The sequence below is a fragment of the Callionymus lyra genome, chromosome 16 (assembly GCF_982586985.1).
Source record: "Callionymus lyra chromosome 16, fCalLyr1.hap1.1, whole genome shotgun sequence".
NCBI lineage: Eukaryota > Metazoa > Chordata > Actinopteri > Syngnathiformes > Callionymidae > Callionymus > Callionymus lyra.
Window position 1 is genome coordinate 361,605 of NC_141833.1, and position 21,376 is coordinate 382,980.

At 38.3% G+C, this 21,376-nt stretch overlaps 1 protein-coding gene across 5 annotated transcripts in view; it reads left to right on the forward strand.

The window, feature by feature from the left end:
* The window catches only part of slc6a9 (solute carrier family 6 member 9), a 54,139-nt gene that overhangs the window by 14,115 nt on the left and 18,648 nt on the right, over positions 1-21,376 (forward strand). The window contains exon 1 of one of the 5 annotated variants that reach the window (XM_087812019.1): positions 6,671-6,950. The exons of the other annotated variants lie outside the window; for them this stretch is intronic. Coding sequence (XP_087668145.1) covers positions 6,909-6,950 — 42 coding nt within the window. The 5' untranslated portion in view covers positions 6,671-6,908. Of the gene's footprint in view, positions 1-6,670; positions 6,951-21,376 lie in introns of those variants that run through there. 5 annotated transcript variants of the gene reach the window in all.

Genomic DNA, 21,376 nt, shown 5'->3' on the forward strand with positions numbered 1-21,376 from the left:
ATAAATAAATATTCCTTCATCCAATGTTTTTTTTTTAATCCAGCAAATGAACTTCTTTTGGAATCCTTATCCTCTTTCTTAGTCTTACAGCTGTGCTTTTAGGACTAAATGATCCCTCTTCTTCTGTCAAATTATTTCAAATTCTACAGGCTATTTTCTGCATATCGGATATTGGTGAGTAACCATCTAAATGTTGGCGTGTCTTAGCATTCGTAGTAGGCTTCATCATTCTTAAATTTCGGTTCGTTCTCTTAAACTTATGTAAGACACACACTGAGTTCACAGCACTGCTCAGTGCACGTTGACTGCCTCTGGGTTGAAAGTGTAACACATGTGTAGGAAGATGGAAGGATGGAGTGCAAGTCAAAGTATATTTTTGGGGAAAGTTAAAGAGAAATATATTTGTGGCAGATTCTGCTCTGACCCTTTCACTACCCACATGAATGGGAAGTAGCAGAAAAGTAACCAGCTGTCGTACAGGCCACTCATTAGTTGTTGTACAATTGAAGGACAAGTGGCAGACATGCCAAACACGTCCACTGCTGGGCAGCCTTTAAAAGGTAACCCACCAACTGCCATGTACACACAGTAAGAAGGAAAAAAAGGAAGCGCTTTTTGTTTTGGACCTTATTTGGGAAAACCCACTGAGGCTGAATTTTTTCTTTTATTTCCTTTATTTTTTAATTCTCCCTTGCATTTACTGGTTAATGGCTCCCCCTCCCTCCTGCTTCAAGACAAATGAAGCTGGAAAATAGAACAATACTCCTCGCTGAAGTTGGGGAAATTGCGGACTGGGCCCTGACATTGTGCACCTACAACACGGCTCTTAAATCTCAATCACCAATTTCTTTTGGTATTATCATAATTTTCAATGAACTCTTTTCTAAAGCCTTTTCAGAACCATATTTAGGTAATTTGTTGCGCTTGAACCCAACCTGCTCCCTGGCTCTATGTGTGGATGGGAGTGTTGAATGGCAGCTATGAGCCTGGGACAAGGGGGGGTCTGCTTTTCTCAGGGCTGGTCAGCCTTCGCCTACTTTGACCCACACCGCCCCCAAGTTATTTATTGCTTTGTTTCTTATTTATGCTACTTATGCTATTTGACCCTTTGCGCATTACATTTTATTGTCCACCACAAATGGTTTATATGCTAACATAGTCATCACAGTTCATCCGTTAAAATTGGGGTGATAACAATTATCGTCTTCTCCCCTGATAATTATAACTATTCAATTTTGTCACTCAAACTGTTACATTTTTCATGATTTTGCAGCCATCCAGCACCCCCTGAACTCCAATAAGGAAGTATTCATCAATAATGTAAACAATGTTTAACTAGTTGCCAAATTACCAAGTATGTCTACATAAAATACACTACTAATCATTGTACAAACCAAAAGACACTGCATAAAATAGAAGTTAGGCTATTTAATTGCCTTGGTTTTGGTTTTCCTGGCATTTATATAAATCCATTTAGTTATTTAAACATTGTTTTATATTTAATTTCTTACATTTTTGCTGATCATTTGCATAATATCAAGAAGACTTCCCTGTCCTTGGTTGTACTCCTTACCATCATCATCATCATCCTGCTCTTTGACACTTGCACTATGTTGTCCTCCATCTCTCCTCCTCATTGTGCATGTTGTGACATTGGTTCCCACCAGATGGCTCCCTGGTGCAGAGTAATACTCCAGCACATAGTTGGAATAGTTGATGAACATCCCGCTGAATTGCTGACATACTTATCAGTTTGGATCCTTTTCAATCGTTTCTCTGTGACTGAAGTTACCGTAAGTTTGACTGAATGAATTACAAGAACCATAACAATAGAGAACTTTCTGCAACTCAAGTTGAGAGTGAATCAATGGTACAAAGTGAATACAAAGTCTTTTGTCTCTCACCATTTTACCAATTACTTTAATTGTCATTTTAAGATGTTTTATCCTCAAATTCACAGACACAATTTATTCTATAACCCAGCAGAAAGAGCAGGATTAGCATCTTCATTTATGTCAACAAATTGTGAGTGTTAAAAGGTGGAATAATCATCACATTTCTCCCATTTTAAGAGCATGATCTGCAGCTCTATGTGGCGAAATGAGAACCCATGAGCTTTGTCGCATTAAGGATTTTGCTCACCTTACTAAAGTCTGTGCAGCATCGGCACTTTAGAAATGGAGGACGAGTTATCTCTCTTCAGATGCTGCTCATCCTCTAGCTACATTTCAGCCCAACAGTGACTTCTGCCACGTGTGGACAACTTCAGTCACATGTCCCTCACTTTCATTCCTAGCAATGGTCCCATATGTTTGTTAAAATGTGTATGTTGTGCACTTTTGCCGGCCTGATTTGTTCCGCCGCCTTCTCTCCAATGAGCCCCACTCTCCCTGGGGGTCCAAGCTGAAGCCTCACGCTATTTATACAGACCTAACAGCTGGGGCCCTCCCAGCCAAAGCAGTGAGGGGTAAAGGGGTGAGGGGGGAAGGGGGGAGAAATTATTATCATGGAAACTTCAGGTTAAACCAAGCGTAGGAAATGTCTTCCTGCGCTCTCATTTTTTTAACCTCTTTTGCTTTTCTCCATTTTTTTTTTTCTGGCAGCGGCCAGGTCAGGACATGTTGAACCAGACAGGCAGACAAATATCGACTCACTCATTTGAATGTCACTCACCGTTCACGCCTCTGATTCTAATCTGGATTTCCTTTGCTCTCTGTTTTCTTCCTCTTTCCTGACCCCGCTGCCTCCAATTAAAAAGCTGTGGAATTGACTAGAATTCACTGTTATTTCTCAAACTCTGCCTTGACATGTCTTTCCAATCACTGAACAAAACTGTCCTGCTGCTGCGAAACACCATCTTTTGTATCCGTTTTTCTCCAGTAATCTTTCAGCGGGTATCCTCTTGTGACCAGCGTCCATGTGAGGCTCTGTCTCTCTCCTTCTACTTTTCTGATCACATCAGCTTCTCCGTCCTTACTGTCGACTTGCTTAGCTTGTTCGTCTTGCAGGAATTAAAAAATGTCAGCCTTGTCAATGCCTTTTGCAGTTTATAGTCTGGCAGTCGTTGACAAAGGCAAGAGGAGATTAAGTTAATTGATTCAGAGGACAAGTATGTAGATGTGATGAAAGAAACTTTAGAGAATAGCATGAATTAAAACTTTTGCTGTAATTAGATTAGAATCATCTACTAGTCGAAATGATTCTTCATTAATGATTATGACAGTCGTTATGGACGAGGTTTTCATAATTAAATAAATGACATTCCGCTGGTGTGGATATAATTGGACCCATGTATATGAAGTATGAACGTGTAAAGTATTTAGTACCATTATTAGAATGAATGGAGATGTATGTGTGCCTTGGTCAAACTTTGTCCTTAACAAATTGCAGGATATGGTTTTACATATTTAGGTGTATGGAGATCTGAACAGAATCCTCAAGCCTTTTTTTTTAATCCTAGCTCAATAAGTCAGTTGCTGCATTGAACAAAACATAAATCAAATTGCTGCAGCTTCTTTATTTTTTATTCCCCTTTTATATGCCCTTTAATGTTCATAAATTATTGTTTTTTTCTTATAAAAAAAAATTCACACACACACTTAAAAATAAAAGTTATGCCCAGAATTCACCGGGGGACGTTAAAAAGTTTAAATCTAGTCTTGAAAATATGTGATTTGTATTGAACAGCTGAAAGAAAAAAATCAAGATTCTTAACGCAATGTATTATCAACTGCCCTTCTAATTGTTGAGGGCTAATTAAGCACCACACATTTCTTTGGTTAATGTCATGACTTTGGACTGATGCATTTATACATATGACACACTGCTAGAAATGAATTTTACGGTCATTGGAGTATAACAAGTATTTGTAAAGCAGCAACTAGGCACAGCCAGTGGTGGTAAAATTGGGCTTTTTAAAATAAATGTATGTTTGACTATTAAATGAAATCAACAACATCCAACAATTCGGTCTTAAAATGTGATATTCTGCACCTCATGATCTTGTGAATCATTCCAAATAGAAATAGACCTTGACAAATGGGATTTGCTCATTAATGTATTTCTCCTATAGTAGTGCACCTTTTTCCTCAAGGCATCTGTGTCCTAAAAAATATTCTTGGCATGTATGTGACGTGATACGTGCAGCCACCACATTCAATGCCTGTACTTCTAAGATTATACTGCCATAGTTTGCAGTGTGTTAAATTACTTCATGAACTTGTTAAAAGCCTTTTTGATTTATGTTGCCTTTTAGTGTAGAATAGCAATTCGTATAGGGGTCGTACAAGCTCATGTTAATGATATGAGTGTTTGTGTAATACTATTTAAACTAAATGTATTCTTGTATGTGTTCAATGTTGAAAGAACAAACAACTTGTTTGTTTAAAGTTTTCATTGAATTGGATGAATGTCATTTGAGGTTGTCCCCAAAGTATCAATATTTGTTACGTCAAATTGTTATTCTGCAGTACAAATTTCAAACCAGAGGACAGCGTCAAACTGAAACGGAGTTGCGTTGATCTCTCCCAGATATTTTTTTTTACTTCTCAACTAATGCTTAGTTGTCTAACAAGTCTTTCAGAGTTAAAATATTAAAAAGTTAGATTATTGAACTACTTTTTCCATCTAATTCTGGAGTTTATTTAAAATGTTAGAGAATATGCTTCTCTTCAAATTTTTAAGATGAAGAGTCAAACCATAAAGGATTTCATGCACGGTCCAAAACATTATGACTCAGTAGACTTGTTGAACACAATGGGTCAAACTAGTTGGGTGATGGAAAGAGTTTAAGACGACGTCAGACACTATAATGATCTCATGTGAGTCACAACGATTGTATCTTAGCTGTACTTGTACTGCTAAGTGACACTTCTCCTTGAGAGATGAGTTCATGGATGTTTTATTGTGTCCCACTTGCAGTTGATTCTTGTTGTAGAAGGATGTTAAGATAAAATTCAAATTTGGTCAGGTAGTTGTAGTACCTATCTATACCTGGTTGTTGAGCGGCAGTGTATCTTTAGGGGATCTGATGAAAGAGGAACAAACTGCATGTGTGCCTTGCAAAGACCGTAATCTGTCATGAAAAGATGTTCAATTCAGTAAGGATTTCAAGCTATGTAAACAGGCTTTAAGTACAGAGCTTTTAGATAAGCAATACATCCATTGCTAGACCTCTCTGGATACCAAAAAAAACCCCACATATTTTAGGAATTTCACATTTGACATGCTTCATACAACAAACTCAAAGAAAAGCGTATAATGTTGAAACAGAAAATAGGATATTTTTAATGGTGGCTACATAACAAGACCACAAATAAACTTGACCTTTGATCCCCTATAAATCTGTCATTCGGCTGGACGATTTCTTAGTTAAACTTCCGCTCAGTGCCTCTACACCTCCTCCAGGAACACTGTGTTGGGCGGGTATGTGTCAATCAATCTTTCACCAAACCCCTGATGAGATTTTCAATTCCCTTGACAAGCAAATGAATGGCTGTCCACGTTGCTCGTCCCATGTTAAACATGACTGGCGGGCCTCCGTTGAAGTGGCAGCGACTATTATACAGAGCTATCAAACTGACATTAGGCTCTGTGCCAGTTCCTTCTAATGACATCGCTTGAACAATGTCAAGTCAACAAATCAAGAGTGAGAAACTTTGGTCTAGTTCCCCTGCATTAGTGATGTTCTTGTTGATCCCTGCGACGCCATTGTTTAAAACCCAAAGAAATTTGACTCTTGCTTCCTGACTTTTATTTCTCTCTCTTCACCTTTTCGCTAGCTACTAGCCATATGGTGTCAAGTAGAGGTAATAATACATGTAACCAAACGGAGAGTCAGTAGGGACGTGCTTGATTTTAAAACGGGGGGTCCCTTGTTGCTGAAGAGGCGGAAGAGCTGGGTCTTGGCCTTTTTGGCCTGGTGGTGTGACAGCACGCAGGGCTTGGGTAATGGTGGGGTGAGGGCGCTGGCAATGTCGGGTTGTAGAGACAGATGAGGATTTGGAAGAGTCAAGTGCTCCTGAATGGGAAGTTGTTGGTGGTCCGTAAAGTTGCAGCAGCTGCCTTTGAAAACAAACTGAAGAAATAAGAGACAGAGTGAAAAGGATGAAGGGTGAGTGTGTGGGGGGGGGGGCATGGCAGTCCGGTGGATGGCGTGTGGGCACCTCACTTTGAGACTTGTCACTTGTGGGCTCCTCACTTTTTGTTTCCTCGGTTTAATCTGTTGGGAGAAAAGTGGGGAAGAGCGAGGGAGTTTGGCCACTACCCATGGGTGCTCTAGACCCCCCATCTATACCACTTTACTCCAGCGAGCCAAACTAAAAGTTCGACACCCCCTGGTCCCCTACATCAAAGCCACCCCCATGATTCCTCCTTCTCCTGCAAACTTGCTCTGTATTCTGTCTAGGTGCTGGAGTGACAATGGCCCATTCATTGTGGCGGTAGAGTGAAATGACTGTGGATGTTTCCTTCGTCTGTTGAGGAGGGTGCATATTCCTAAAATGGTAAAATACGCTAGAAAAAGGGGGTGGAAATATAAAGTAAATGAGGCTTTGGAGAAATAGTGGGCTGAGTAAAAAGTAATACTGCAAGAGGCGGGAGTAGTGGCAGAAAGGGAGCATTGGGATTGTACAAGGAGGATGGGGGTGTAGGGAGAGATAGAGAAAGAGAGAGAGAGTGAGAGAGAGTGGGCTACCATGCCGAATGAGTGAGGGAGGCAGGCAGGAAGCATTGCTCCATCAGATGAAATGAGGTGAAAGTAATTCAGGAATTAATCAAGACCCGGCAAAAGGGAGGGTATACTGTGTTTTTCTTCCCCCCTCGTTGGCTGTGGAACTGAAAGGCAAGGTGTGAATGAAGGAGCCAACAGTGGGCAGCAGATCATCACCTCTAGGTCACAGCATCAAATCATGTCTGAGTCGAACACTGTTGCCGCCTCCACCGCAGACCAGGTCAGTTTAAGCTGTTGAATTGTTGTCATTTTTGGTCGCCTCTATTCTTGGTTCGTGAAAAGAGGCACCCTTCTCCGGCTTGTTTGAAGACTTTTGGTGATGACAAACCGGGATCCAGTCTGATGTATGTCATCTTTACATCCTGATTAGGAAGTAGTTAGACAGAGTTTCTAACAGCAACCATGCAAGTGTGTGTTTCTTGGACTATCAAAGCAACGATTGTTTTGGCCCCGAGCTGCCTGGACAACGGTACAGGGTCCTGAAAGAATTGAATTCATCAAGACAAGCTATTGTCTCTGCCGCCTTATTTTTCGGTGATCATTCAGGGGGTCTGTGACGACTCAATACCCCCCACATCCCGTAAGGAGGGGGAGGCAGCTCTTTAAAAACCCGACCACGTGTGGCAGTCCTGAAAAGTTTTTATAAGTAATTGCAGTGGGAAGTCCGGGCTGCACTGTGAGAGACAGGAGCCGTAAGGAAGTGGGCCGGTCAGCAGTGTGTGTGAAAGAGAGTGACAGAGTGGAAAAGCAGAAGTGTCCAGAAAGGCAGGATATTTATGCCTGCGTCCCTCCTGTGCACTCTCCCACCCATAGCCACAAAAATCAAGCACTTTCAAACAATAGTAAACCTTATATTCCATAATTGGTAATTGAGCTTGTGTGTCTTAAATTGATTGTTTATATCACTCTTTACATTTAATTAATTTAATATACTGAAGCAGATTAATACAAAACTGTGGCTAATTTGTTTTGGGAAATAAAACGACACACATTAGCTGGGACACGCAATAAAAACAATCTTTCAAGTTTTTCAGCGAATTTGACAGCTTATTCCCATCGACACACAAATTGTGCATGAAATGAAGGAGTGGGTAGAAGGTAGAAGATGTTTTGTTCACACACTCACTAATCCTCTGGTTCTGGGCTGTGCAGATTTGTCAATGTGGCCAGTCGTTTTTTTCCCAAAAGCGTTGATGGACAGGATCAATCAGATTTGATGTAGAATATGTCTGCTGAGGAATTCTGCAAAGGAATATGGCTGAACGTTTGAATCATAATAATTGAATTAATCAGCCCAAAGTGGACTAAAATAACATCCTACAAAGAGACATCTTGCTGCGCTTTGCTTTGGATAATCTATTTCCTTTTAAGTTGATCAACTATAAACTATTGGCTCTTTTGCAACCATGATTTATATTAAAAGACTGTCATATACCTTTAATATACCTTTAAGCTGCATATTTGAGTCTTCACTTTTTGGTTTAAAGCCAAATATATATACGTATATATATAAAAAACATGCAACATATTTCTCACACGGTAAAGTAGTTGCGGGTTCAATCCTAAGGTTCACATTTTGTCTTTAAGCAAGGCATTGGCTGCATCGCTGCCTACTCCCATCAGTGTGTAATTGTGTGTGTGAATGGGTAAAAATAGTTGCTTGGAAGAAAAGTGCCTGCTAAATGCATAAATGTTAATGAAACCTATTGAGATAGTTAGTACTCAATAGGTTCTCAACAGTAGCCTTAGCTTAATGAATACATTTGTGGATTTGTCTACATTTAAATACACTTTTCAGTGACGCTTCATATCCATTTGAGTTGTATGGATACATGCCTTTGTCATCTCTTCTGCACCCCTAAACTCTTCTTTCTTCCTACCTTATTTAAATACTGTTTATGCTGGTAAGTACTGACAAACAACATGTTTTATCTGTAGCTCTGCTCCAGCTGCAACTCCTGTTTATTGCCTTTTCAGTTTTATTAAAAGTGTTGAGAAGGTTGACTTGTTTTGGATTTTTATAAAGACTGTATGACACAGCCTATGAATAACATGCGCTAGCAAAGTCCTTGTTGTTAAATGAAAATACCAATTTAAATGTTTTTTAATGGACATTAGGGAGATTTAGAGGGCAGCAGACATATATCATAATACATGATACTGAGAGGGACATAAAATACAGAAGGCAAAAACAGGGATGCTCATATCCAAACTGTGAATATAAGCGTGAATATAAAAGTGCAAAAAGCAGAAAAATGCTCATTTTGTTTCCAATCAGATGCAAATAGTTTTCCTTCCTTACCACAAATCCCGTGCAAAGTCATCACCCATTTTTTTATATGTGACTCATAAAAACTAAAGGGTTCAGAAAACCAGTGCCAGAGCAATGTAGCAAATGGTTATGAACTGAATGCTCGACTAATGATCGCAGTAATGGGACATTCAGATCAATCTGCTTATTGCTGCTGATGATGATGATAAAGTGATTGTTAAGGCTATTGTGAAGAAGTGAACTAGATATTAGTTGTAAACAATACATTTGAAAAAGCGTCACCAAGTCTCCACCTCTAAGAGACTAGTTATGGAAACAAAGCGGGACGTGATTACAGCCGGCTGGGGCGGGGAAGAAGCTCATTATTACGTTATAATGAGTTCTCTGAGATTTTACACAGAGGATGACTTTATAAAGTATTACTTTCAAAACATCATACAACAAGTACTTTAACAATGTTTGAGTAAGTCAGGACAGTTGGGGGTGTAAGATAATTGAAGATTTAACTGTGCTTTGTATTTTTTGCTACCCTTTCATTGAACCATCAAACATGGCCAATAGGGAGGAGTTGCAGTACGGTATTTTATAGCAAAACCTCAACAGATTTTAATTTTTTTTAGATGCATAAAAAGAAAGTCTGTGGTAAGTTTCAATAGAATGTATTGTTTGTGTTAAGAAGGAACAAAATGATAATCGAAATGATTTATACTAGATACTTTATTGATCCCCGGAATAAAAATGTTTTTTTTCCAGGAGCAAAATAATGCATCCATCCAAACAAACATCCATTAATACATTTAGCAACAATCAAATAAATACAATATAATAAATTCATAAATACAAACAAAACAGAAATAAATACTTGAAAAGTTGCCAACAAAAAGTAAAAAGTGCATGTTGGCAGAGAGGACAAAGGATGTCTTAAAACATTCCGTTCTGCAATGCATGGAGAGGAGCCTGTTGCTGCGGTTACTCTTCTTAGCCGCCATAGTTTCATGCAGACGATGTCGAAATTTACTCTGGGTGCTCTGCATAAGAGCCTTCATCCTTTTCTCCAGCACTGCTCTCGCAGAGTCCATCCTTTTCCCCATCACTGACACACATTTCCCCATCAGCCTGTCCAGTCGGTTACTGGCTCTGGTTGTCATGCCTCTGCCCCAACACACAACCCCAAAGAACTCCGCACTAGTAATGAAAGACTGATAGAAAAGGTAAAAAAATTGAGCTCCTTCATCAAAAGACCTCAGCCTCCTCAGGAAGAAGAAAGAAGAAGGAAGAAGTCTGCTCTGACCCTTCTGGTACACTGCACTTGCCTGAGCTGACCAGTCCAGTCTGTGATCCAGGTGGACTCCCAGGTACTTGTACAACTTGACAACGCCAATGACCTGTCCATTTACTGTGTTAGGCTGATGGGAGGTACTCCTGCAAAAGTTAATGATCATCTCCTTGGTCTTGGACGTGTAAAGGATCAGACCATTTCTCTCACTCCAGTTAAAGGAAGCAGCCACCAAATCCCAGTGGTCTGCTTCAACCCCTTCCTTTACACATGCCACAACCGACGTATCATTGAAATACCTTTGTATGTGGCATGTTATGAGTTATGAGCAAAGTCTGTGGTGTAAATTGTGAAGAGGAAGGGGGAAACAACGGTACCCTGTGGTGCCCCAGTATTGCTCACCACAGTTCCAGACACACTCTTCACCAATCTGACATACTGTGGCTGTACAGTGAGACAGTTGTGGATCCAGTTGGTAAAATTAGGACTCACTCCGATCTTCACCAGTTTCTCCCTCAGGAGTGTCACATGCCTTTGCCATTTATTTACACCTGTGTTTAATGCTTATGCTAATTTAACTTATAAATATAAAATGGGTATTAGATTATCAGTCAATGTCATTTGCTTAATAATTGTGCATTACTACTTATTTAACACTTCATTTAAAACCTACTTGGTGTTGATATTCCGGCATTTTTCTTTATGATTAGACCTGGCTGGTTTTATAGGCATGGCGTTTTAAAATGTCTCAATGTGTTCATTTACTAATCAATTTGATTATTTCTTTACAAATGTTTGACTTGTCCAACGTGTTCTTTTCACTGTGGGCAAAATCATCTTCATCTCAACAAATATGCATCTAGATCAGAGTTAAGCAAATGAGTACCCTAAAGGGCTACATGAATGTGACCAATCCCTAATATAATGTAAATAAATACTGGTACAATACTGGTATCTAGTATTTTTTGGCACTAGTTATGTTTCATTTTATTATTTCTTTTTACTTACAAAAAGACCATTGATGAAAAATATAAGCATATGTTTATAATTATATTTCTTTTTTAATTTTATCTGTTTGTTAGAAGGAAAAAAAGTTCCCTGTTAAAATAGTTGTTGCAAATATTTAATGCTGCATTCTCCCCAGTTCAGTTGGAGTAAAACTAGTTTTAAATAGTATAGATATTTCATCTGACTTCTCAACGCTTAAGCAGTGATATAAACTTGTGATCTGAAAATACATCACATTGTTATTAAACACACCTTTCTTTTTTGGTATTAGCTAAGTCAAAAATGACGAACACACTTGTGTATTGTTTTCAGGGGTTCCTTTTGGTGTTAAGTATATAAGTACTTGATGGGAGAAATAGTGAGCATGTGCACGAGTGCGCCACACATACACACACACACACTCGGACTGGGGGCAGGTGTTGCAGTTTATGGAGCAGAATTGCAAAAAAGTTGTTTACTCATTGCAAAAAAGGGTATACAAGCAAGGGAACAGACAAATGGGGAGAAAAGTACACACAAATAGATCAAGACATTGTGTGTGCATGCGTGTACACGTGTGTGTACTTTGTCCAGCTCCCGATGGTGTCTCTAATCCTTCGTCTCCCTCTGATTTCACAAAGTTGCGCTTCCAGGCGTACAGCTGCCTTGCAGAAGGGCACAAACTGCAAAACGACAATATATATGCACGGCTGATTGGCAGTAGAGACGAAGGCTTGACTTATGTGTGAGGAGAATTAATTGTGTAGAAATCTAATGAGAAAAAGGGGCTGATGGAGGAACTCAAACGTAAACTTTATTTTCCCTTCCGTTCTCATAACCTTTCAGTAACGCATTCTTAATATCTTGCTGCAAAATCCTCAACACACATCTTAATATTTGTAAATTAACTTGAATGTGTCACACGGTGGTGAGCTCACTGGCCCCTCCCTCACCTGTCTCCCCCCTACTTGCCTATTGTTTCCACCTGTTCCCCTTTAACCTCACGTGTTTAAATAGTCTTTGTCGCCCTTCTCTTGTGCCTTTGTTTTATCTTGTTCGTTCATCCCAGCCTTACCACAGCCATAGCTCTGTCCGACCAAGTCTGACAGAATGAATAAAAGCTTTTTTGTATTATTCTTATTGAATTTCAGCAATACGCAGTAGCAGCAGAGGAGCTCCTAAACCAGTGAGAAAGATACAAATGTTCATAGTCAACCAAAATGCATTGAATTTATCCTACTTTTAAGTCATATATTTGACTCAAAAACAACAAAATATTAGTAGTAGAATATGTACTTTATATATCACTGGATGGAAAAGCAGAATAAAGATGACAAAGCAAAAATTTGAGCATTATGTTGGCTACAATTTACGTTCAAATATAAATAACTATACGTTTATTAACATGTGCTATAAAACTATCATGTACATGCTACACTCACTTTTTTCAGGCTGGGTCATACATCCAACTGACCATTTCAGTCACTTTAGTGCAGGGGTGTGAATTTCAAATTTAATCGTGAGTGATGCAGAATCTATTTTGCCCGTCTGCACATTTGGCCTCAAAAAAACTGTATTGGTTGCAGTCTGGAGCCCTTCAGCATACAGAATCTCTTCTTGAGAGAACCTTTCTCAGATATTAAATGAATATGGTATAGCAATAACAAAAGTTTTCTTTGATAGTAGTCTGATAATTCTTTAAATGTGTAGCCTCCAAAAGACGAGTAGTATTTTTGCTACTCAGGATTACAGGTTTAGAAGTGTCAATGCAGGGAGACCGAAACACCTTTTTTTTTTCTTTTTTTTACTTTGTCTTCTTTGAGCCACATTTGTGCTGCAGTATTAAGTATTTTAATTATATTGTTCATAACTTCTTACTTTTGCATCTGATTTTGCAGCCAAGACAATAAAACAGGACTTGGAGCTAATTGGTGAGGCATTTATAGTGTGGCAGAAAACGGTGTTTGAGGAATCCTGAGGGTTCATGCCAGAGGAGAAAGAGTTCAGGTTATAGGTGATGTCGAGGTCAGAAGGTAGCATTCCTTGTAATTTAAGTCACTGGCAACTCGAGACTCACCAAGTCACAATCGGAACTAGCTGAGCTTGCAGTCTGAAAATGTCTGTCTCCATATACAACCCCATTATTGGAACAAGTTAACCTACAGATGCGGAGAGTCCATGACAATGTCACAATATATTCTTGCTTGATTTTAACAAAACAAGTTTAGCATTTCTCTTTTCTGAGATTACATCACCTTTTGCTTTGATTGTTGTTCAGCATTTAATTATGGAGTAGTATTACATTTTGTAGCATTATTCTCCAAAAGAATATAATTTTAATAAATTAAATCATAAAGTAGCATGATGGCAAAACAACATAAATAATGTAAAGGTCAATTGATATACGTCAATACCAAAAAAATGTGGTTTAATTCTCTTTCTAGCTTTTAAAGATCATTTTACTTTCAAACATTTCTTTGTTGGAGTTATAAGCCTGTAAAAATGGATAAGGTCTACTTTTAGAAATGAGAAGTGGTTGAACCAGGGAAGGGAGGCGCCCTCAATTTATAATGGATACATGAGCAGTTGCTTCAAATAATATAGATAATAATAATATAATATAGATAAAATGTAGAATGTAATCCAAAACGTAATCGGTAAATTGTGGCATTTAAGTTATTTTAAATCACCTATTAGGCTATTATTTTAATCATTTTTTGTGGGAATGTCACCGTAAAGAAAGTAGCAACATTATCCTAAACTGCCGATCAAGGAAGCAAAAAAATGTGAGTGTTGATTCAAGACATCCACCTTCATTTTGTTGAATCTCTCCTGATGAATGGGTCTAGTAATATGAATCTTGAAAAATGGATCATAATGGTCTTGAACCGTTTAACAGTTTGTCCAGCTAGATTGATTTTAGAGGCATCGGATGCGCTAAGTTTTCCCTTGTTGAAAGGATTTAGGAAAAGGGTGAAAATAAAAGACCACGCACTGGCACAGAGAGGATTTGGGGCAACTCCATGGAGATGACTCTTGTTAAAGTTGCTTTCAAAGAGGACATACAAAATTCAGTTGGACCAAAAGGGTTAGAAGAAGACTAACCATTGAGTTGATACTTTTGTTTGAAAGCGGGCGAGCTGCAGCCTGTGTTTGTGTAACAGCATTTATGCTGGCGGCTACTTATAGTATCAGAAATATGACATATGATTTAGTTCCTTCGCTGCTAACTCTTTAGGGATTTCTGATATATATGTAGACATTTGCTTTCACACATCTGTATGTGTGTGTTATTGGTTAATGTATGTGGAAGTGGGGCAAGAGGGATGCAGGTGAACAGCTTGCGAGGGCCAACGCTTCCGCAGGCCAGTCTCGCGCATCACTTAACAGCAATACAACATGAAGAAATACGCATAAATGAACTTGTTAAGCAAATCACTGAACAACGGAGGGGGTGGTAGTGTTGGGGTTGGCTCAGTTGGGAGTATTGAAGGCTTTACACAACTCTTGCAAGACCTGCAGGACAGTCTGCACAAATAAGCCATTATATCCTTTTTCTCAGAATGCTTTATTTCATGTGACCTATTCACTCTTTGCAATTTCATAGATTTGTTTTAGAGTATTCATAACTCTCTGTTGTCAAGAAGGAGCTGCAGCGAAAGAAGGGTTTTGCTTGCTTTGTTTGTTAAGGGATTTCTGGAATGCTAGTATATACTAAATAAATACAAACCAAAAATATTGTGGAAATCACAAAAATAAGCGATTTAATAATTTGGCCAATTGTTGTCCAATTCAGATAGTTCTCATGCATTGTCTCACACAAATGTTTTATCTTTATCTAAATCATCAGTCTGGATGTTCTGGTCTCTCTACCCAGGGCTATTTCCAAGTAGCCTTGTGTTTTGCTAACTTTGGACTTCAGAAAGTTGCGGTGGTGAGCAGTGAGCCCTGAAGAAAACATTACCTTATCACACCGAGTCGAACAACAAGTACCTCATCAATTACTCCTGTCCCTTAACTGAACCCATATGTGGTCTTTCAAATAAGTACTCTATTATCAACGCTCATTATGACTTCATAGAGGGCCACAGGCTTCTGGCACAATATGTATTGACCATGTTCTGGGCTTGAACACATGTCGAACACCCACTTTCATGCCCTTTGGCTTTTTAACGAGACATAAACTAATTATGTTAAAAAGACCCCTAAATGTAAGAATGCAGTGAAGACGTTAAAAACATTGCTGGATCAGTGAAGCAAACTGTGTATATAAACAAATTGTGAGTCTGAGGTAAGCTGTTACAATTTCTTTGTATATTATGCAATGAACATAAACGATCTATCTAGCTACGTGATAAATTGTATTTACTCCATTACATCACTGTGATTAAGTGCTTTTCCCATGTACTCTAGTTTTTAAATTAATTATTCCAAACGGTCAATTTACTTTTAATTCCGGATGTTTTTAAGTTTTCGATCAGATTGATTGATAAACAAACTTACAATTTGCTGATTTAAAAACTAGAAACAAGAAGTTAAGTCAATATACGACCATTAAACAAATGCACTTACTTCTTTGGAAGCACTACAGACCCTTAAAACACTTTTGTTTTTGATCCCACGCCTCACTAGCCCCCAGGGCGTCACTAGGACAGGACTAATTTGGATACTGTTCAGGTGAATGGTAGGTTCCACAGTGGGCTACTTTTGATTGTACTGTTATCAAGTCTAAGTCTAAGCCTTTGTCCAAATCTTTAGCCCCCCCTGCAATCTGCCATCACCACACCCATCCCCTCACTTTCCCTCCTACAAAGACACTCGCATAACAAACTCCCTGCCCCCTTTCTGTTTCTGAGTGAAGACATTTAAGGATTGAGGAATGGCTGTAGTACACTACTGAGGTTACGGAGATAAGCCCCTTGGTCTGCCACCAGAAGCCACAATTGTCTGATGATAAAGGTTTTCTCGACATGAATGATTATTTTAAGGTAAGAAAAATGATGTCAGTTTTTTTAAATGGTGTTTGCTAATTCAATATTCTTCATCTTCAATTCTGAGGAGCTTTTATTAGTTTGCAATGTACTTGAAAGCAACAATGCATGACTTTGACTGAGTCAAAGTTTAACTGAAACTCAATAAACCTGGATTGAAATTTTTAAACCACCCACAGGCATCGTTCGGCCTTTTCACCTCAGCAGTGAGAAACCATAGATTGAAAAAAAAAATGTTTTCCTGTGAGTTAAATATATTGTATGCCTTTTCTTCTAGATAATTAAAAATGACTAACTATTGACATCAACATCAGGAATCCATAACTGATAGCAGATGTATTGTTTTCACCAGACAAAAAATAAATTGAATGCCAATATTGGTGGGATGTACATAAAGTGTGTGCCACAAATGTGGTTGGATCACTGATACAATAATCAATAAAGACGTGCAACTTAAATGCTCTCATGTAATTGGGTTAATTAAGTGGCTCATATTTGTCAATATCATATTGAAGATAGAACAAGAAAAAATAAAATTAAAATAAAATAATTGCTATTCCTATACTGGAGGAGCCCAAAGTAAAATCTTACTCAAAGGTCCTTGTCCGTTGACCATACTTAAATCTTTGTTACGAAGTACTTCAAAGAACTGCACCATGGGAAAATATAGACAAAGTTGCAAGCAGCATCTTGTGAAGGACTCTTATTTTCATCTTGTGCATGGTCAAGTGCAACTGATATTGTTCTGTTTTGGGAAGCACATGGTACACGTCCTGCCTACAACATTCACACAACACGTACCATACAGGAGCATCTTCTTTGCTTATGTTAACTGAGATTATTCCAGAAAAGTATAAGAAATATGTAACATAATGAATCTGGACTCACAGGTTTCAGTTTAGACTCAGTGAGGTCTGAGCTGAAGTGGTTTCTTTCAAGTGTTCTGAAGACACAACGGTAAATGAACTTGTTAAGCAAGGGCTATAATTACCATTTCACATCTCCCTGAACTTGACTGGCTGATGATGACTTGTTTGATGACTCAAGGGTTACCTTGGTATCTTCTCTCAACATAAAAATGGTAATGGAGGTCGTGTTAGGCATGAGTTGACAGGCATCAGTCAGCTGGTCCCAATCTGCCAACCATTCACATCAGAAGAATTTGGCTATTTCAATTGGATCAGTGCTCATTCAACGCTCTGCATAAATTCATAATCCATAAATACTTATTTGAATACAAATAGAATAGAAAATTAAACGAAACATCCTAATCTTTATCTAAAATGTGTGGATAATTATTGCATGAACAAGTATTGTAGCTAGTGCTGATTTATTTTTCCTACTTGTGAGTCTTTTATGACTTTTATGACTATTTTTTATGGACTGTTTTTACAACCATCAATAAGATCTGGAATGCAATATTTAGATGTTCTGAAAGAAAAAGTCAAATCCCTGTTGAGCATTTCTGCATTTGTTGATTATAATTTTCAGTTTTTACCTTTGTTATCTGTGAATATATACCATTACCTTTAATCTTTTCTTAGATGTTTTTTTCTATATTAGCAAAACCATTTAAAATCCGATTAACAGACGGGAATAAGCATTCAATTTGTTTCATGACTCAATCTTGAGTCTTTTGTCCGTCTGTTTCGGTGTGGCTGCATGACTACACATTTGAGTGTGGTCAGTATGTAGTTATTTAATCATTTGTTTGCTTGAAGATTTGGAGTCTGGTCTGAGGTTGAAGCTATCGAATTGTGCGAGAGTGGTTGGGGATGGGTTCAGGGTTTTTTTTTAATTTTATGACATGGAGCCTAGTTCATTAAAGTAAACCTATTTTACAGATTTACAGGGTTATCCCTTTTGGCAGTTTTAATGATGTCTTCTCTGTCATGATGTGAACCAGCAATCGTTGTATTTCTGGAATGTTTCGATCACAAGAAAAAAAATGAATGGTGACAAAGTTAAATTGCAGTGAAAGTTATCCTATTGTTGTGTAGTGTGTACATCGAGTGCAATCCAATTTGTTGCAGCATGCAGCTGGTGTCTTCTCCCATCCAGGTAGCAAAACAAGTTCATGAAAGAAACAGAAAAAAAAAAAACAGCTAACAGGTTTTTCTCACGTTTCGATTCTGAACCTTCTAGAATTACTTTTTCTACACTTGCATGTCTTGTTAGTGACATCACATGATCATTTCACTCTAGGAGTTATTAACTGCTCTTTGCCAAGAATAAATAGCACATATATTTGTCTCCAGTGTTGGACCTCCATTTAATTTCCCCTTCTGTCTCCATATCCTGCACAGAGCAGCCCCCCACCTGTAGACCACTCAGATATGACCTACTGTTCCTCTCAAATATGAATGACCAGTTAAATGGGGCTTGTAACAATAACAAAAAACAGAGATTTTGCTTTCTGAAAGTCATTTTTGCTAAATATTTTCCCCTGTCTTGTTAATAACTAAGCGGGACTCCTCACTTGATATTTTCTCCACTGCTCCCTTTCTCCCCCTTGTCCATCTCTCCCTCCTTCCTGACACCCGGCCATTGGTCTCAATTAATCAGTCGTGATTGAGGATTAATTCCGGCCCTGTCCAATGGAATGTTTTGGTATGTGGCCGCCATGGTTGCAGGTTGGGAACCCGGCGTTTACACTTTCTTAAGGCCCATTACTCTCACCTCACAGCCCACTCATAATGAGGGCTTTGAGTGACTTGTTTTTGGAGGATCCGGTGGACTTTTAGTTCCATAATAGCTGAGTGGATTTAGTCAGTGCCCACACACATGTTTACTAAACACTTACTTTGGAAGCTGACTTGAAGAACTAAAACTAACTAGAACTTAAAATGTCCAACCAAGGTGTTGTCGATTTAGGGTTGGGATTATTTTAGTAATCTGTTCCTTTTTAGAATTGAAGACAAAAAAAGTACATCAATTTTGATGAAGCAACTGGATCTCAGTGGTCTTCGTCTTCTTCCTCCAAAAGACGTTTAAAAACATCATGTACCTCCATGATGCTCGTCTGTAATATCTAGAGTGCATACAGTCTACACTGGAAGCCCCCCTTGATATTACCTGTACTTTGTACTTCCAGTTTATATCGCTTGTTATTCTTTAAACTTCTGTCACAAACGAGCTTCAAATATGGACTTATTTAATTCAAATAAATTCTTCTCATCGAAGCTTCAATAAAAAATGGACATTACAGACGAGCACCCCAGGGATATATATATATATATATATATATGTGTTTCTAAGCGTCTTTTTGTAAGAACACCACTAGGCTCCTGTCGCTTCATCAAATGTTTTTTTTTTTCTATAACTCTAAAAAGAAATGAGTTAAAATAGTATTTATACATGTAACTCTACTCTTGTTTGCCTTCTGGTAGGAATATACTATGACTTAAATGTTAGGTTTATCGCTAAGCACAATTTATTTTTATTTATCTTGTGAAGATATAAATGGATTAAAAAAAACCTAGAGCAGTAGTGGATCGTGGACCTTATTAATTATAAATTCTGTTGTAGCCAAGAGGGAGTGGAACACCTTGAACAGGCCGCCAAGACAATTAACCAATGATTTTCTACCTATGATGTAGTTGTAGTTCTCAATCAACCTATGCATATTTTTGGAGGTAACCGCAGTGCCCGTGGGCAGCAGGTTAACTCAAGCTGGAGACTTTTTCTGTGAGGCACTAACCAATATGACACAGTGTGCGATGATAAACCCAAGCTGTCTGTCTGAGAATGGAAAATAGCGTTGGCAAGGGCAGATATTGTAAAAGATTGGATTGAAGTTAGTGTTTTCTTTTCTATCATTAGAAAAACACCAAATGGAAAATGTCTTGTTTATGTATGCTGTAAAGTGCGAAATAAACAACAACTATAAGCATAATGCATTCTTTTGACGCTCACTATTCCATCATGCCAGGTGAGATATGTCAGATTGTCAAAATTATTGCATTAAATATTGAAATATCATTAACCTGTCATACCTGGATTACCAGCACCACTGATTTGCGTTGAAGCCATTTCAGAATCAGAATCAGAAAACCTTTATTGCCAGTGTTGTAAACACAACACTGGATTTTTTTGTTCTTCTTTGAAGGATTATACATTTTACATTTTATCAGAAAAACTATCATGCAAATACTATTTTATTATTATCTTACAGCAGGAAACACTTGCTAGAGGTTTTCCTAACAACATAAAATGAAGAACAGAATGTTGCCAAAAAAAGAAGGAAGCTGATGTTGACAAGTTCTGAAAGAAGGATCCTATTAAGTAGAACAATTGAAAGTTGAACAACAATAGTTTGTTGAAAAAAAACTATTGCAAGAGAAAGATATTTGTGTTGCTCTGTGTTGTCTCCCATAAGCTGTGTGCATTACAATTAAAACAGATCGGATCATATTCATATGCACACGATTATATAAGAGACACGATAATTACAAGAATGAAGTAAAATTAAATGTAAAAACTTCACTATTAATATGTTGACAGGGTAAGTAAATATGTCCTACCAATCTTGAAATACTGATGTTTTATTCTTTATATTAATGAAATGCGTGTTATACGTTTTAATTTTTTGGTTTGAGTTAGGAGGCAAAATCACAATATTTGTCTTAAACAATAAATTGAAAAATGTGCAACAATTACATCACAAGTATCGTCACAATTTCAAACTTTCAGTTACTCTTATCGTTCGACTCCTGCTAGGCACAGCTTCTAAAACTCTTTAAACACAACTTTATTTGTTGAATGAACGATGACTGAAACGTAATGAATGATCATAAATTGTAGAGGAGGGGTCTGCACATAAGGTGCAATACCCCTGATGTCCTTCCGAATGTGTTTGTCAAAGCAGCGTGACACTTGTTTTGAGTGAGTCCTTGAACGGATAAGTTAGTAGTTAGAAGTAAGGGGAGCATCAGACGAGACCATGTGTGCTCTTATATAAAGCACAGATGGTTCATGACTAGCATGTGACACAGACATGGAGGGGGCATCTCTCTCTCTGCGTCTGTGTGTGGGGAGCAACCAGGGGACCGCCAGGAGCCGACACCCCAGGCCACAGCACCTGGCCAGAGAGTGGACGGACTCGGGGCGACATTCTAAGG